General features: G+C 40.2%; 1 protein-coding gene across 4 annotated transcripts in view; it reads right to left on the bottom strand.

Annotated features, from left to right (window-relative positions):
- NISCH (nischarin) overlaps positions 1-14,737 on the bottom strand; it is a 33,531-nt gene extending 18,794 nt beyond the window's left edge. Inside the window, exons 1-7 of one of the 4 annotated variants that reach the window (XM_053377549.1) lie at positions 14,328-14,737; positions 6,991-7,074; positions 5,279-5,461; positions 3,798-3,846; positions 2,674-2,837; positions 1,179-1,274; positions 209-304 (exon numbers count right to left, since the gene is read on the bottom strand). In XM_053377549.1, the coding sequence (XP_053233524.1) occupies positions 209-304; positions 1,179-1,274; positions 2,674-2,837; positions 3,798-3,846; positions 5,279-5,461; positions 6,991-7,074; positions 14,328-14,414 (759 nt within the window). In that variant the 5' untranslated portion in view covers positions 14,415-14,737. The remainder of the gene's footprint in view (positions 1-208; positions 305-1,178; positions 1,275-2,673; positions 2,838-3,797; positions 3,847-5,278; positions 5,462-6,990; positions 7,075-14,327) is intronic. The other 3 variants (XM_053377550.1, XM_053377548.1, XM_053377551.1) reach the window with 3 other exon arrangements.
- Between the last annotated feature and the right edge of the window lie 3,105 nt (positions 14,738-17,842).

The following is a 17,842-nucleotide window of genomic DNA, read 5'->3' as shown; positions in this document are numbered from 1 at the left end:
GTCACACTGCATCACACTGATTTTGGTGGGGTTACAAGTATAAATGCTTAGGGCTGAGCTGTAAAACCATCTCAATAAGACATCTCACGAAAACATGCTTACATTCATGCATTCAAATTCTGAATATAACTTTGTTACTTTGTGAACAGTCAAAAGCTGTAAACAACCGCCACAATATAATTGCAAATGGTTAATGTTTCAGTCTTACCATCATTGATGTTGCTGAGAACTGAACACTCAGTGTAGCCAAAGTGTGCTTTGAGGAGGTCAGTCCTTTAATAACCTTTGCGCCACAGTGATTTATCTGTTTGTTTTTTATCAAAAAGGGTATATAAAGCAAAATGAAAATCATCAGAGAAAAGCAAAATTCCATTTTTTATTACTGTACTACTACAGCTACTCCTTTAGCTCTAGCACACCCAGTACCAATCTACCATGTTGGGATAAAATCAGCACCACAACATATAAACAATAAAAATCGCATTACTCCATAAAAATTATAACCCAATACTACAAAATCCAATATTCAACAGCAAACATCAACCTAAGCGGATAAAGCACTGAAATGAAGTTAATATAGTCCAGGTGTTTGTGTAAATAGCTGGGTCTGTCATGAAAACATCTCAGCCAACAAGGACTGAAACTGATCCCAATTAACCTAAACAGACCGCACACTGGACACCGTGCCACACACTGCTTCAAATGCAGCATCATAGTACAAGCAGATATGGGCAACTTTTTTCTCTAAGTGCAGGTGATCAAAAGTTCCACTTCACTTCTAAGCCTGATCTCAATAAGCTCTTTATCACTTGGAACAACTTTGCTAGATGACATCTCAAATGCTGCAATGGAGAAAGCAAAATAAGATTTTATTTGCCTCTCAACAACATGTTTGGTTGGATATTCACTATGTGACTTGTGCTCCCTGCACTCCAGCTGCTGTCTGGCCTTCTGAAAATTAAAGAGGCTTATGGGCTCCATAGCACTGAGAGTGAGTAGGCCAATAAACCCCTCCATCTCCAGGTTAATATTCAAGTAAGCAACTCTATCAGTTTTCAGGACAATCAATGAAGGTTTTGCAATATTTCAAAGCTGGGACCAAAAAACTCAAACATATATTGCATGCACAAAGGCCCAGTTTTGGTCCTTGGCTTCACCAAACTCTTTTTCAACTATACCTGTATCTGATGAAGAGATTTAAATATTGATAGGTCAAAAGGCAAAAGATGTTCCTGAATGTTACTGGTTCCCAAAGGTCCACTTGTGCCTGTTATCTAAAGACAAAAATTAAGATATTGCTAAATTAAGTACAAATTATGATGAATAATCCACAAGTGTTTACTGGCAAAAATAAAAAGGCGAATTTTACTGCTCCCAGGACCTATATTCAATGTAATATCATGTGACAACCATCGAAAGATGCAGCACACATATGCAGCTAAAACAACACTGCCACCTTGTGCTTATATTTTGTACCATATGGTGTTTGAGTTAAAAGACTTCTTCATGGGCAAAGAGACTCAGTATTTTTAAGGAGTAGATAAAACAATATCCTGTGCTGGCCAATACAATCACTCAAAATATATTGGATCTTCATATATTTTTCTTTGAGGACTCTTTTCCATTCCTGGTGTTAAAATGTTTATATTAGAACATATTTACCTGCAGATAGCAAGAGAAAAACTGGGCAAATATATCAAAGTGACAGTTATTTGGTTTGCACACAATTAATCATTTAATGAATGGGCAAAATATAATATCATCTGAAGTAGTTGCAGAAGTCATGGTAAGACCACCAATATTTCAATATCCCCAGGTGCTCCTGTCCCTGCATAGGAAATATAGTGAATCAAGGGAAGGTAACTGCAGTGAGGCACTGATCAACAGCCAGACAGGAATACTATGCATTTTGATACTAGAGTTTAAGAGATCTAGCATGTACTTTTACAAGGAAATAATGGGCAAGATATGCAGGGCAAGAATTGGACATTAAGAAACGGCAATGGATTTGTATTAAGGAACTATCAAGTTTGATTTTTTTAATATACTTTTTTGTAAACTACTTTGAGGTTGGTTTTTACAATCAAGGAGTATATAAATTTTATGAAAGAAATAATAAATGTACTATCAACACACTTAAAAGAAAAGTATTTTAAAACTCAGAACCGATGGAATTTAACACCATATAGATTGAGCCAGATTTGTCTGTCAGCATGAATAAATTGTTGGGACATATAAAGCAGCATGGGCAGACTTTCTAAATATATTTTGGGACTGTCCTGTAATCCAGATTGTTTGGATTACAATCTGGAGCCTAGACAGAAAATGATATATATTACCATTAGAACCAAAGCTGTTACTATTGGGTTATTTAAAGGAATCCATTATTGATGTTGACTTGGAAATGGTAATTCTTCTCCTTACAACTAGCAATTCTTGTAAAGAAGCAAACGAGGGGGGAAATATCACTCCACCATTTTCAGAATGGCTTAACATAATATGGAACATAGCAATACTATCCAAATTAAAGTACTGTATTACAGAAGAATGAGTAGAAAGATGATGTGTGATGTTTTGGAACAATCTTCAGGACATTATTCAATCTTTGCTTATTGCAATTATCAGCATGTAGAATTTATTTCAAAATAAAAAAATGGAAAAGAACACATTTACCTTTAAATATTTGAGTCTACACGTGAAATCCAGAATGTGACCAAGATCAGTTTTGGCATCTCCATTTGCACATGTTGGCTTTCCCCGACGAAGTTGTTGAGTAATAGCATATAACTGCAAGGGTCTGATATTAAAGACCTCACCAGCCATAAGTAACTGCTCTCCTGAGAAACAAAAATAAGAGATTTGGCAAGCATTCACCAATATTACTGGGAGAACAATAAAACAGAAATGCTACAATTTGCCTTATAGATGATTGCAATCTTCTAAGTCTTTTTCCATTTCTGACCAGAATTTGCAAAGTTTAACCGGGATTTCTATATATCATAATAGTACCAAGCTATATATCATAATAGTACCAAGCACCCACTGCATATGTAAGCACTTAGACAAAGTTGAAAAAGCTTTTTAAAACATCTAATTTATTTTATTTTAGCTGTGTTTAAAGCTGTCCAGGGTCCCCCAGGAGCAGATTCTGAGGGTTATCTTGGGGCTGCAGGGAAGAGGAGAGGAAGGTGAAGTCTCACTGAGCAAGTGCAAATCTGCTAAAGCAACACTAGATTTTGCTGTACATCCCTTACTTTTGGCAAGAGCCCCACCTCTGCCAACCAATATAAGATATGATGTGACACACCACTGTAGAAAAAGAATCACCTAACACACATAAAGTTACTGAGGAAGACAGTTATTATATGTGCTTGATGGCATGTGACATACAAACATGCACATCTGCTTTGGCTAGCTTCAAATCTAAGAGCACAGTTCTATATGTGTCAGTTCCGATGACAGCCACAGTGATTTCAATAGATTCACTCCCAGGTATGTCCCTAAATTAGCTATAGAGAAACAGCACACATGCCAAGAATTATATCGTGTTTAGAGGAATTACAGTTTTTTTCAGCACCAATGAAAGATTATTGATTCACTCAAGCCTTTAAAATAACATGTGTTTTTATAATCTGGGCTTTTCAATTTTATGATTAGATTTTTATTGTATGCATGCCAAAAATGAACATTTATTTATGCTGCTCTTGCTGCTTTGTATTTTTAATACCATATTCTATTTTGTGAGTGATCCAGTGTTACTGGGTGGTCATACAAAATAAAAAATAAATAAATAATACCTTTGTGAAAGAGTTCTTCAGCCAATGCAGCTGTGATCCCAATGATTTCCTATAAAGAACAAGCAAATGGAAGAAAAAATCACAAACTTTTCTGCTTGAACATTTTTTAAAAAAACATAAAACAAGATTCAATATATCTTAAAAAATAATACAGAATTAAAATAATCCAAACATTGAGTGATGTTCAGTGCTGGCTGTACTCAGGAAATTAAGTCAATTAAGTGAGAGGCTATTTTATCCCTTATATACCCAGTACATCACAGCACTCTGCAGAAGACATTAGTTCAACTCATTAGCTGCTCGGCCAATAAGGGAGAAAAAGTGTCTGAAATTATTCCCCAGTGGAGATGAAGGCTGTGTGTTCATTTTTCTTTTTTTTAAAAAAATTCTTTTTAATGAACTAAGCTACTGCTGGGAAAAAGATCCACAAGACAGGGAAGAATCTATTTCCTTTTACTGCAGTTCTAATTGCACAAGTTACAACCACTTCATTTCCTCAATGGTACAATAATTAAAACTGCTGTATCAGATGCAGATGGTGTGTATCAATGAACAACTTGAGAGAGGAAGCTATTTCAAAATAGGAAGATTACTTTTGATAATCTTCCTATTAAAGAAGAAATCCGTGAAGAAGAAAAGAAAGGGAAATACGTAAGGAATGACATTTGTTTCCCTGTGACATTATCCTGATAATCAGTCAATATTTGGAGCTAAATGCAATTAAGAAAATTCAGCAAGAATTTACTGTAAATGCATAATCAGAAAATGCTGTATGAAGTCATTAAACATCAAAATATGCATCTAATATATAAATGGCAATGAAACGTAATCATTTAGCACCTGTGCCTTAGTCTTCGATGGGACATACTCTGGTCACAGTTCAAATAATATGTAAAAGGGTTTGAAAAAAGACCAACAAATTCTTGTGCTGCAAGATTTTTTTAAAAGGGTGACTACAAATACAGAAGTGAGAATGTAAAGTTATAACATATTAAGATAAAGGATTAAGATAAGAATAAAGAGGGAAAGGATTTGCTGAACTAACTGAACTGGAATACAAAAAAAGGAGGTGTGAGGAGGTCAGGGAAACAAGTAAATGAAAGATAAGACATGGAAAGATGGATTTATTTTTAATTGTTTTTATTTTTCTGTACTTTGTATTTTTTGCTTCTTTTTTCTTTCTCTTTCTTATTTTTGTAACTTTTTCTGAAACTTTAATAAATATCATTTAAAAAAAAGAGAGAAAGTGTGCTGAAAGGTTTTCTGAAACTCAAGCTATGAAAAGCAATAGATGAAAGGCACAAACACCCTAAATTCACACTGGTCATTTCAAGGCATATTTCTGAGAAGACAAGTTGTCAACATAGTGGACTACAATTCTCATCAGCCCCATGCCATTTAAGATAAGAAATTTAAAATAAGAACTGAACTCAGAATATTTGACAATAAACCATAGTGAAGAATGGCAGAATGCAACTTACGTATAAGTGAAAATGTAAGAACTGGGACAATACTTTGGGTGCAGCCAAGGGAAATGTAAGAAGGAGAGTTTGTAGATAGACTTCCAATTCTTTTTGTCTTTTTTCTACCAAACTTTTGGAATTCTTGCCAATAATCTTCTTAGGAGGTAACAGATTCTTATCTATTCTCTTTTCTGAAACAAGCTGTAAGACAAAGAGTTAAGATTGTTCCTAAATGAATCAGAGTTTTCAGAAATTAGCATTTACTGCTTACACTAAAAATTAGGGCCAAACTGAAATAAAATATTTATTTTGTCAGTAATTACCAATATAGTTTTTGAAAACTCAGGGTAATATAAAGTGAGATCTTTTTTAAAAGCTTTTACATACTGCTTTGCATGCCTTCCAAACCAGTTTTTAAAAATGGGGGGACAGGGACGGGGGACGGGACTAAGGTCTCAAAAAAGATTTGTACAATTCTAACAGCAACAACGCAAATCAAACAGACAAACAAACAAACAAACAGACAGACTTCTTTAAAGGTCTTGCAGAATAACCGAGATAGTGCCAGGAGAGCAAGTTCTTAATATTGATGAAATGAATAACATTGGCTTGGATCCAGAGATACCTTGCAGTTGTGAAATAGCACTTCATTTGGATAAGACTGCTTTGCTGAATTCACCCAACTTCCTGTCCTGCTGCATCCGATCCTATGCTATACCAGAAGATCTGCTGATCTTCAGGAATGGTCTTTGGGGAGAGGAGGGCAAGTCAGAAAAGCTTCACTGCATGAGCAGAGTTCCACTCCAACCTAATTTTTAACATAATGAAGTGAATGCCTTTCTCTTTGGGAGGCGGGAGAGAGGTTATAGTCTACATTATGGTTCAACAATTCTGAACTTTAAAGTCAGCAAATGTTCTTCATTAATGAGCTCAGGAACCAAATGATGACATATTACCACTCACAAGGCTCGAACACCACTAAGGATAGGAAACTAGCAGGTACCAGAAATTAAGTAACAACCAGGTTCATACTATGACCATGTAAATAAATGAACTTGGATTTTCATAAACAGATCAGTTATTTTCCATAGGCAATGGTTAAAAAAAACCAAGCAGATTTTACCTAATATACTTTGCTCTCAGTGCAATCCCATACATTTCTACTCATAAGTAAGCCCTACTGTGTTCGATAGAATTTGTTCATGTGTGTGTAGATAACAGCTTACTGGCCCATTAAATGTTAACAATGCCTTGAATCCTATGGTGGATACTCTCTCTTCTCTTCTCTTCTCTTCTCTTTTCAGCCACAGCTGTCACTCAATTGTGTGTGTGTCTGGATTCTGACTGCCGCATAGCAAGGAGGGAGGTTATAGCTCTTTCTGTGCGTAATTTTCATCAACGAAAATCGGGTGTAAGATTCTTGCATTGCTGGGAGTTCAAGTAGATGACCTTCATGGTCCCTTCCAACTCTAGCATTCTGTCACAAAGCCATATGCTGGGGGAGAGGGGAACTCCCTCCCTCTCATGGTGCGGTCTCCCATATGGCTTTCCTTTCTTTTTAAAGAGAATCTCAATGTGGGGTATCTTTTGTTTCTGTGTTTTCACTGCTTTTAATTATTTTATATATAAAATGTATTGAGACACCGGGTTAGAAGAAGAGTAATAAATCAATGTTAATAAAACAGTAACAGAGTCATTACAACAAACATTTTAAATATGAGGATATTTACCTTTTCATGAAGTTCATGGAAGTCACTGTATCGATGTTTGACCACCCACTGATGGTTCCCAATGCTCACTTGAATGATGTACACCTAAATAAAATACAACTCTTAGCTGATCAAGGAACCTAAGATGGCCAATGTTTACACATTCAGAGACACAAAATCCCTCCAGTGTTTGTGTAACATTAAATAAAGGCTGCCAGTTAGGTTCTGAGCTTCTGCACATCCCAAGAACACCTAAACCCGTGCAAGTACAGCATACTGACACACAAAGCAGAGGCCCGTTACCAGCAATATTCAGGTACCAGTTACTGGTTTAATTTGAAGAACACACACACATCTTCCTTCAGCAAAAATGATATCCTATATCAAGCAAGCCATTGTGCTTTGCCAACAAGAAACCAGCACAGTTATGAATCGCAATGCTTCCATCACATTTATGCTGTGCTCCCTGATAAGCTGGGCATAATACTGAAAAGACAAGTAAGGCAAGAGGAGCAGACAGAAATAACTGAACAGAGGTAACTGCGACAAGCGGACCTCCCTCTCCTCAAAGCCCTTCTTGCACCCAAAGCATTTGCCCAGTGACAGCCTATTGACATTCTTCAGCCACTAGGAAGTGTCATGAGATACTCTGGGATCTGTATTGCTTTCTATCGAAAACAAGGCCAAGACTGTATCTGGTGTTAGTGACTGAGCTTATATTTGAGAGATAATGATAAAAACGTTTGTCCAAAAAACATATAAAACTTCACATAGTATTACAGCATTGCCAGCATAGTGGAGAGAGATTTGCATTGATTTTGGAAAGGCACACTAGAGTCCAATACCATCTAAGTATTGTTTTTAGAGTAGATTCTTGAATCCTAGAAGTTATAGTTTTTAGTGGAGCATTTACCCATATTTGATCCCATTTATGTTCATGAATCTGACATTTAAGGTCATCCTCCCAAGATATGCTAAGATCCTGGGGAGGAACCCATAGCCGGCCTTATTAATAACTGTAAATATTGGATACCTTTAGAATTCAGATATATTGAACATATTTGTCTGTAAGGCAGACAGCTGGGTGGTCCAATATAGGAAATAAAGGGGATGTAGATGGAGCTAAGTGTGAAACCATCTCTTCCATACCCTAAAAGTCAATTGAAAAAAGAGATTGTGTATTTTCCCAATACGCACTCAAAAAGGATTTTTTAAAAGGCAGAGCATTAACTGAAGGGGTGGTGCAGAATAATTCCATTTGAACCCACAAGATCTCCAGCAAATCATTAATAATATGCATTATTTGTGCAAGTTGAAAGCATCATAATATAATATAATTTAAGATAAGGCACTCCCAATCCTCTTTTGTCTCTAGGATGATACAAAATTTGGAGGGTTGTTCTACTACTAAGTACTGTATTAATAATAAAGGTTACTGATAATTACTTATTCAGTATTTTAATGAAGTAGGATTTTAGGCTTTGTATTCTGTGACCTAACATACAGAGTTTTTGAGCAATACTTTCTCTCTCATCACATCTCTCTTTCCCAAAATTTATATGGATGCTCTCTATTAGAACAAACAATACTGGGTGTTTTTCTAGGAGCATGATATTTAAAGCAGCTTAACATTCTGGCTTGTTGAGAAGTCATTAATTATCATTTCTCAAGTTGTATGTTATGGGAAGGTATAGTTAAGTGGACACTTCCTGCTTTGTTCACAGGAAGGCAAGGCAAAGGAGCTGCATTTAAGTTCATCAGGTTTGGTCATAGTACGGCTTAAGCAGTCAAGATATGATTGTTTGAATGCAGCCTGTATGCTTCATTTCAATTATAGTATAATCATATAATCATGCATTAGTCCCTGCATTAGCAACTAAGGAAGAAGGTTGTGAATCACTAATTCTGAAATGATAACCAGATCTATGGTTAGCATTTCCTCTACATTAGTATTTTTAATACTGCACGTTACAAACAAGGCACTACAAGAGTGCTTTAAAATTTGCTTCATTTTCAAATCTCATGCAGAACTAAGCATATATTCAGGGTTGTCTCTATCTCATTCACAGCTTGTCCTATTTTAATATTGATATAGGAAATTGATGGCGGGGGCAGATTAACATACCATTATGTTGTACTATGTTGATAACATAATTCTATTACTAAAAGAGGCTACCTGATTTTCAGCAATTTTCAGTTCTCACAGGCACACAAGGCTGCAGCGTAAAACCCTGTTGCATGAGTAGACGTCCACTCGTGCAAAGTCTATAATTCAAATTATCTCCCTCTGATCACACTAACTAAAACACTTAGTAAAAGTCATTAAGGTGTATATCATAAAATAAAATAAAATAAAAATAAAAATAAAAATAATAATGCTCAGGACTCAAACATTTTATCATAAAACAAGGGAGTTTTAAAAGCAAAAGTTAGAAAAGTAACAGGATACTGTTTGATATATCTACAGTATTCCCCATTTTAAAAAACTCAGTCCAAAGTACAAATATTTTTTCCTGCCAACGCATGCAAATAATTTAACTGACATGAGACATCATTAATGGCATTTTAACCACATCACTGTCAGAAATCTGTTGGTCTTGGCATTAGTTAGGTGGTTACCTTTATACTCTTAGGCTGGAATCCAATGCATCTTTATCTAGAAGCATGCCTCACTCAACACAGACTTATGTCTAAGGAAACATGTAGGGGACTTAACGTTAAATTAGATCAGATTAATAAATACTGTTTAAAATACTTCACTGATATAGAGAATAGAAAAGAGTGTGTACTCTTGTATTCTGAATGTTGATGAATACATGCCTATTTCTAGAATGAGTCTCCACTACCTGAAATCAATTATTTTCACTGCTTATTTCTATGGAACAATACAAATGAAATAATATGGAGCAACCTAGCTGCGATAGTGGCTGCAATCTACAGAGGCTCCATGTGCATTTGGAGGAGGGGGAACCATGCACACAGCAGGAGGTTTCTTTGAAGTTCTCACTGCAGCAGCTCTGGCTGTTGAGGCAGCAAGCTGTTTTGCAAATTGAACCATGGCAGTAGGAGCTGCAGCAGCAAATACTTCAAAGGAAGCTCAGGCTGTGCACTCAGTTCTTCTCTGTGCGCACACTTTTCTGGATTGTGTCTCTAGAATCACAATAATCAGCATGTATTTACACACAAGAGAAGACAGGGTTGTTTTTACATTTCTCACAGCTCAATCCTTTTGTAAATGAAGCTTCAAAGCCTGTACACTTCATCATCAATGTCACTTATCTTGCTATTGCTTTGTATTATCTAGTAGTAATCGAAAGATCTGCAGTTACAAAGGGCAATGTTATTACCCAAGTTGATAGGTAAGCTATGTGTTTTGAGCTTGCAGATTTCATTAGGGGCACTAAATACAAAGTAGGGTATATACAAAATCTCTCATAAAAAACAATTTTGCACATTTTCATTTCAGAGGAAGCTTGGAAAAGGGAATCTTTGCACTGTCTCGTCTGCAGCCCATCAAAAGCGGCTCCTGAGGATGAAGGAACTCTCCAGAATGGGATGGGGGAGACACAGGGGCTGCAGGGGGAATTACTTTGTCCCCTTACTAAGGCATTGTATCTCCCTTTGATTTCAGGCAGCCTCCCACACCTTCAGGAGCAGCTTTTCAAGGGGTGCAGGAAGCTGTCATGGGGAGATAAGGGTGGGAAAGTCTTCTAAGGGCTTCTTGCTGTTCATAATTCTGAGAAACAAAGAAAAAATACAGGCAGAACCATGGGCACAATCCAGTCAAAGTTGGGGAGGGGGAGGGGAAGGGGAAATAACTTCATCTGAAATAAGTGCAACTCAAATGTGTTTACCTTCAGCTGTTTAAGAATTCTTAATTTTATTAAGTCCCCCCCAATATAACATAACTTAAAAATACATTTTAAATGAGTGCAACCTAATTCCTATGAAGAGATATTAGTGAGTTGTTCAATAAATGGTGAGAATGTGTATTGCCAAGTAGGCTGATGGGAACATATATTTGCATAATATAAATGGGGTTTTGGCTATCCCCAATTGCGCCAAAGCATGGAGAATGTGTCCCTGACTTCCCATAGGGAGGAATGTCAGGCGACCAGGAGGACTTTTGGAACTGCCCTTTTTTTGGCCCACGGTGTTGGACAGTGGCGTAGCAGGGGGGAGAGGCACCAGGGCAATTGCCCTGGGTTCAAAAAATTATAGGGATGTGCTTCTGAGCACATGCAAAATACTCCTTCCCTCTGAGGCTGCAGCTGCAGCTTCTGCCCTGACCAAAGGCACTCCCTGTCCCAGCTGCCCACTTCACCTGAGCAGGACACGAAACAGGAGCTAGGATAGGAGAGACCCTTGTATTCCTCAGCTGTGTGGCGTCTCCTGATGGTGGGAGAGGTGGATGGACGGCGAGACTTGAGACTTGAGACCTGCGGAGGTGTGCACATATATCCTGCACTGCTTCATCTGGCAGCAGCAGCAGCACTGCATGGAGGCACTGCGATGGCCAACTCTGTTGCCACGCACTGTTCTTCGAAACCAAATCCACGCCACCTTTTTCTCCAAGCGTGGAGAAAGGTGCGCAAAAGGGAAGGAGCCACAGAGGTTGTGCAGAGTGCATGCCAATGATAGCAAAGGTTTGCACCATTGGAGTACTCCCATCCCATCAGAAGGGTTACTCTGTGCTCACCATAAACTGAGATGTCAGCAGTTGGTTCCAGATGGTCCCAGTCCCTGAAGAGCAGACTCTTGCATGGTGGGCTCCTCAAACTTTTCTTTGACTGTGATATATGATTGCTTCTTCCTACAGGTTAGGGGGCTCAATACTTGCCCTGGGCACTGGCAAACCACGCTAAGCCACTGCAGTTGGAGGAGCTGACCTCTTGGGTATCAAAGAAGTAGATCTGACAAGGGGCAATGGGGCTGCACCCTTACTGAACTGTGTTACTAGGCATGAAAGTAGATCTGGGAGAGGGTAGGGATTGATGTAATGGTTGCCAGACACTGCTGACTCTTAAGCAGGGAAAAGTATCGCTTACTTTGCTTACTTATATAGTTGTTAAAGATATTCATTGGTGGCTCTCACAAATAAAAATGCTGCAAGTTTCCCCAAGCCAAATCTATTACCTTTCCCATCATCACAAGTTACCTGGGACACTGCAAGTCCATTACAGTCATACCTTGTGTTGTGTTTGCTTCAGGTTGAGCTTTTTCAGGTTGCGTCCGGCGGCGACCCAGAAACGGTTACTTCAGGGTTTCACCGCTCGCGCAGACACTCAAAATGACGTCATGCACATGCACAGAAGCGGCGAATCGCGACCCACGCAGGTTGCATTCTGCTCAGGTTGCGAACGGGGCTCCGGAACGGATCCCATCCGCAACCAGAGGTACCACTGTATCTTACGAAAGTGGAGCGCTGCCACACAGTTACTAATTTTTTAGAGGGAAATCTTATTATCCGAGTGAAATTTTTAGAGGGGTAGGCATTAAGTCTGTAGTAGCAGCAGCAACAGCAACAACAAAACCCAAAAGGAATCTTGTAGCACCTGAAAGGCTAACCAATTTATTATGGCATATGCTCTTTTGGATTTCAGTCTACTTCATCAGTAAACATATTTCTTGTCTATGGTTTTCTTATTATTATCATGAGGTTGCTGTGGTAGGCGACCTACCAGTCTCTCTTCATTTTACATTGGGTAGAACCAGCAAATAAAAGTATTCACTAACAAAACAAGGCGCAAGCCAAAATTAGCACTGTGAGGGGGACTGTTTGCCTAATTTTGGCTGGATTAGTCACTATAATATCATTATCTGCTCTGCACACAGATCAAAATAATTACATTTTGAAAGTACTTTATCTAGACTGCTTTCTCCCCCTTCTCTCTTATTTTAGCTAGCCCATGTACTCAAGGGGGAAAATATTTTCAAAACTCTCACACTGCAGTTATATCTCTGCCAAGTATCTCACATTATGTAAATCATTTCCATTATACCCTGATTTTTTTACACTTTACGTATTAAAAATGCAATCAATGATGCATGCATCTATGCAGCATTAGAAATGGGACATATATATCACTTTTAAACCAATGTGGTGCCAAGTATTCTCACCCATTAATACTATGAAAATAGGCATAAACAGGTTTAGAAATCTGTTTTCGCACTACAAAATTCATTGATGAGAATGGCTCAGAGTTCATCTAAGAGAATGGCTTAGCTAAAACAAAACTAGGAGACACACCCATTTTCATTTATGTAACCAAGTAGTTTGAGATGTTTCAATGGTAATATTCTGGGTTGACTTCTAAAGCTGTCAGGTAACTGTAATGTACTTGTCCACAAGGACAACTCTATAAAAAGTTATTGGTATTGGTAAGAGCATTACTACAACTAGTGTAATGCAAATCAAAGCATATTCTTTTCCTCTAACCCCACCATTCAAAAAGAGAAGCATTTCATAGTTTTAACAGTTGCGTAAGATTATCATGCACTGAATTTGATCCAGACTGGAAAAATGTCCCTTGCCCATTGCCACATCCCTTCTGCGTATTATTTTAAAAATACCAAATGTATTATATGTTAGGTCATGTGTTTGGGCCAGTTTCTAAAGGATGCTTTGTATCTGTTTACCGTGAAGTGAGATGGTAGAATAAAATGAAGCTCATACCAGAACTTGGTCTTTGATTTGTATTTTAAACCTCAACCTTAAGAGAGACAACAACATCTATGGCCTCCCTCACATGGGTGTTGAAGGATTGGGGGGGCGGGGGATGTAAAACACTAAAAAGCGGAGGAGGGGGCTAATTTCTCACAAAAAAGCACATTTTGCCTCCTTTCTCTGGTTCTACAAATGCTAGAAAGATGAGACTCTGGGGACGATGTTTCATGGCTGGAGTGCCTCCCCTGCCCCAACACCACCTTTGCTCTCTCACATGCATCTTATTTCTTTGCTTTCGGAGTTAAGTGTTCCCGCCCAAGGAATATCCAGCCCGAGGAAGAGTTCTGTGTAACTCGGAAGAGCACAAGCATAACACGGACCCGGTGAAGCCTGCAATCGTTTCCCAACAGGGCAATATCGGATCTGGATGCATCAGGAAGGCGTCTCTTTAGCAGGTTTTCTCCGACCCGCTCCCCATTTATCCCCGCATCGTCATCCCCCCTTCCCACGTTATAGATACACAGTGCGTGTGTACGTGTACCATGATCAGGAGATTCCCGTCCTTTCCCCGAGAGAGGGATGAGAGACCCAGGGGAAAGACTTGAACCCTTCCCTTTGAGAAAAAGAAACCCACCACCGCCCTGACCTCGCCTCCCCTTCCTCGCCCCTCCTGCCGCCGCCGCCGCCTCACCGTGTAGGTCTCCACCAGCTCCGAGCCAAGGATCCGGACCCCTTTCGGGGGCTCCTCGCCCTCCTCCCCGGCCCCGACCACCTCCATCTCGGCCGCTCCTCAGGCAAGAAGAGGGCAGGGCAGGGCGCGAGGGACGCGGGAGGGGAAGGCGCCGCTGGGGCGGAGGAGCTGCGCTCACGCGGCCGCTCTCCTCAGGCGAGCTCCGCCGGCCGCTGCTGCTGCTGCTGTTGTTGTGGCGGCCGCTGCTGCTGCTGCGCTGCCCCCTCCCCACGGGCCGCTGCCAGCGCAGCACCCGCCGCCGTCACAGCCGCCATGTTCGGCTTCACTCCGCCCGCCTGCCCGCCTCCCTAACTCGGCTGGCTCCGGCGGGGGCGGGGCAAGGAGGAGGAGGAGGCCTCGAGAGACGCCGCCGCGCCACAACTGTCATTCGCAGCCTGCGGAAGGGCCGAGGAAGCCCCGGGCGTAGGGGGCGGGGCTAAAGCGCGGGAGAGCGAGGGGGGGGGGAGGAAGAAACATGGACTTTCGAAAGAAGTAGAGTCGCAGTTCCTTCAGCTGGAGGTCGGAGCTTCCGGGTTACTTTCGACCCCGTTTTCCTCCTGAAAAAAAGAGGCAGCTCCTCAGAGGAGAGGTAATGGAGTGCAATGTGGCCAGAGTGTTCACTGCATTTTTCTAGCAACGGTGCCCCATCTGTTGCTTGTTCCCATCTGCTTGGAACCAGTCTGTTGACTTGCAGCTTCACCCCTGAGTTTCTTTGGGAAAGAAGGTGTTGCAGTTCGGATACGGTGCTGACATAAGATGCCAGATCTCAAGCCGGTTGCTCCGCCAGCCACAGAATCCACCACTCTTGACTAGTGAGTCCTTGGCCTGTGCTGCTGAGCCACCAGCATCTATTACTACAAGTTATCCCACACAACACCACTGTTTCGTTATATTGCAAATCACCCCTACAATCTTGCTTTTGCTGTTATAATGGTAGCCTGCACCTGTGAAGGAGGCTCCATTTTTGCCTGGAGAGGCACGGAAAGAACCTCCATTATGCAACGTAGATACGTCCAGGCAAATACTGTTTATGCAACAAATTGCTTCACCTCATGCGTACACCCATGGACGTAAATCTTTGTCATGCTGTTATCCTTTGCTATCACTTACAAAATTCAAAGGTAAACAAAAGAGATTTAGATGGAAGAATCCTCATGGAATGTTAAGCTAATAAATAATCAGCTGAAACGCTAGTAGAAAACTTGCCCTTCCTTCTCCCTCACCGGAGCAACTATCCAGCAAGGCCCAAAGGATGTGGCAATCTTTCTGTCCTCGCTAGCTCTCAGCTGGCTCATTAACCAACTATTTTTCTCTGCCTCTTAACCACAGTCTGTCTTGCTCTTCAAAATGCCTATTTTTTTTTTAACTCCTGTAGCTCCAGGGAGACATTACCAAAAACAGAATAAGAGCTTTTAAGTTCTGCACTCAATTTTTTCTTTCCTAGCTACTGTATGAGTCCCAAGCAAGTTTTGTCTTGCTTTTCTGAACATGACTTTAAATTTTTTAAAATGTAATTTATGACAGCTGTCTGGGGCATGTGTTTTAAGGATTATTTTTGGACTTGTCTACGTTAACCTTTATGGTAGGATTTAGATCTCTAATAATTTATGTAACCTCTTTAAGAATTACTGTATTAATAGTGTCTGTTGTTTTGCTTATAGCTCCTGAAAAATGCTTTATTATTTTACTTCTGAATGCACTGAGCTACAAGAACAAGCTTTGCAGTAGTGTGAACCAGAGCCTGTTCACCTTTTTGGCTCATTCATCAAGTAGAGCCAGCCAGTACCAGCCTAAGACAGTTTGCTATAAGTGGCGAAGGACAAAATGGTCCCTTCCCTACCCACATTCCATGTTCAGAAACCCACCAGACTGGCAAGCAAACACCGGGGCTGGAGCAGCATTCTCCACTGTGCCTGAAGGCAGCAAGCTAGTTTAGAGGGCACAGGGCAGCTCGGTTCTCCACCACCTCACAGCTATTTTCCTGGCCACCACCCCCTCACATCACACTGCTTAATGATAGGGTGCCCCAGAGCCATCCATTACCTGAGAATACAAGTGCAGAGGATGAAGAATTTAGAATGCCAACTCTTAGCATTGGAAGAATGGAGAAAAACCTCTCCCTTTGACCAGGAGGATATTTAACATTTGTTATAATTATATACAGTGGTACCTCTGGTTACGAACTTAATTTGTTCTGGAAGTCCATTCTTAACCTGAAACTGTTCTTAACCTGAGGTACCACTTTAGATAATGGGGCCTCCTGCTGCCGCCGCACGATTTCTGTTCTCATCCTGGGGCAAAGTTCTTAACCCGAGGTACTACTTCCGGGTTAGCGGAGTCTGTAACCCAAAGTGTTTGTAACCCAAGGTACCACTGTATTAGTCTTATTGGTCTTATGTTAGCTGCTTCATGAGCATTGTTGGCTGATGTGGGGGTAAAACACAATATGACTGAACAAATAAATATAGGAAATAAATCCATGTTAAGTGATCCTGACTATTGTAGTGCCATTCTTACGTACCTCTACTCATTCAAAGTAAAGCCCACTTGCAAATTCTTCACATAAGTTTCCATTTACAGATGAATTAGTTTCTTGCCAGCTCTACCTACCTGTGTGCAAACGCAGTTGGACAGAGGGGGGAGCTCTGAATCAGTGGAGAGAGAGATGGTTCAGTCTAGCATATGTATAACCTCAATACCAATGCATGTCCCTAAACAAGCTAAGTGAATGATGGAACAAATTGTTTTGCCAAGGGTCGACATGAGTTAAGAATTTAACCAGCTTACCCCACAGATGCTTGCAGAGAATTTCGTAAGAGTCAGTTCAAACATTTGGACTATTGTGTGGTACAGTTATTCAGATGGAAGGCTCTCCTTCACTACTTAAAAAGGAAACAGAAGTGGTTCCATTGGGTGGAGTGAAGGACTGTGCCATAAACCTGCATGTGAAAGATTTATATTTGAATTGTTTCTCAATTGTCACAGAGTGTACAGCTAGACCACCATAGGCTCATGTTCTTGCCCCTGACATAGTGATACACGTGTGGAATCTGGAAAAGGCTTCCTTTGGAAAGGACAGGTCTTCCAATAGGATACTCATGTTCTGTTGGTAGAAAATCAGCTGTGCATAGTATACAAAGCACTGGTTTTGCTGTCAGTAAGTCATATGGATGAATTTGAGCGCGGAAAACTAAAGCACCCCCAAAATGTGGAACCATCATTCCGTACGTGTGCCATCTGATCCCTGAAAGAAGCATAAGTGTAGCAAAGATCAGGTTGCACTTTAGTTCTGAAGTATAAAACAAACAAAGTAAGCATCAGTGGAATTAGGATCATGTTTTAGAAATGTCAGCTGTAACAAACTTTGCATGCTTCCCATTGAGACAAGGTGAAGAGTCTTGCTTAGAATGGATAGGATGGCTTTATATGCCGGGCTGTGTAGCAGTCAGCAGTCCCTGGCTGACACATTTAGGGCT

The sequence above is a fragment of the Podarcis raffonei genome, chromosome 2 (genome assembly GCF_027172205.1).
Source record: "Podarcis raffonei isolate rPodRaf1 chromosome 2, rPodRaf1.pri, whole genome shotgun sequence".
Taxonomy (NCBI): domain Eukaryota; kingdom Metazoa; phylum Chordata; class Lepidosauria; order Squamata; family Lacertidae; genus Podarcis; species Podarcis raffonei.
This window is presented reverse-complemented; position numbering and strand designations above follow the sequence as displayed.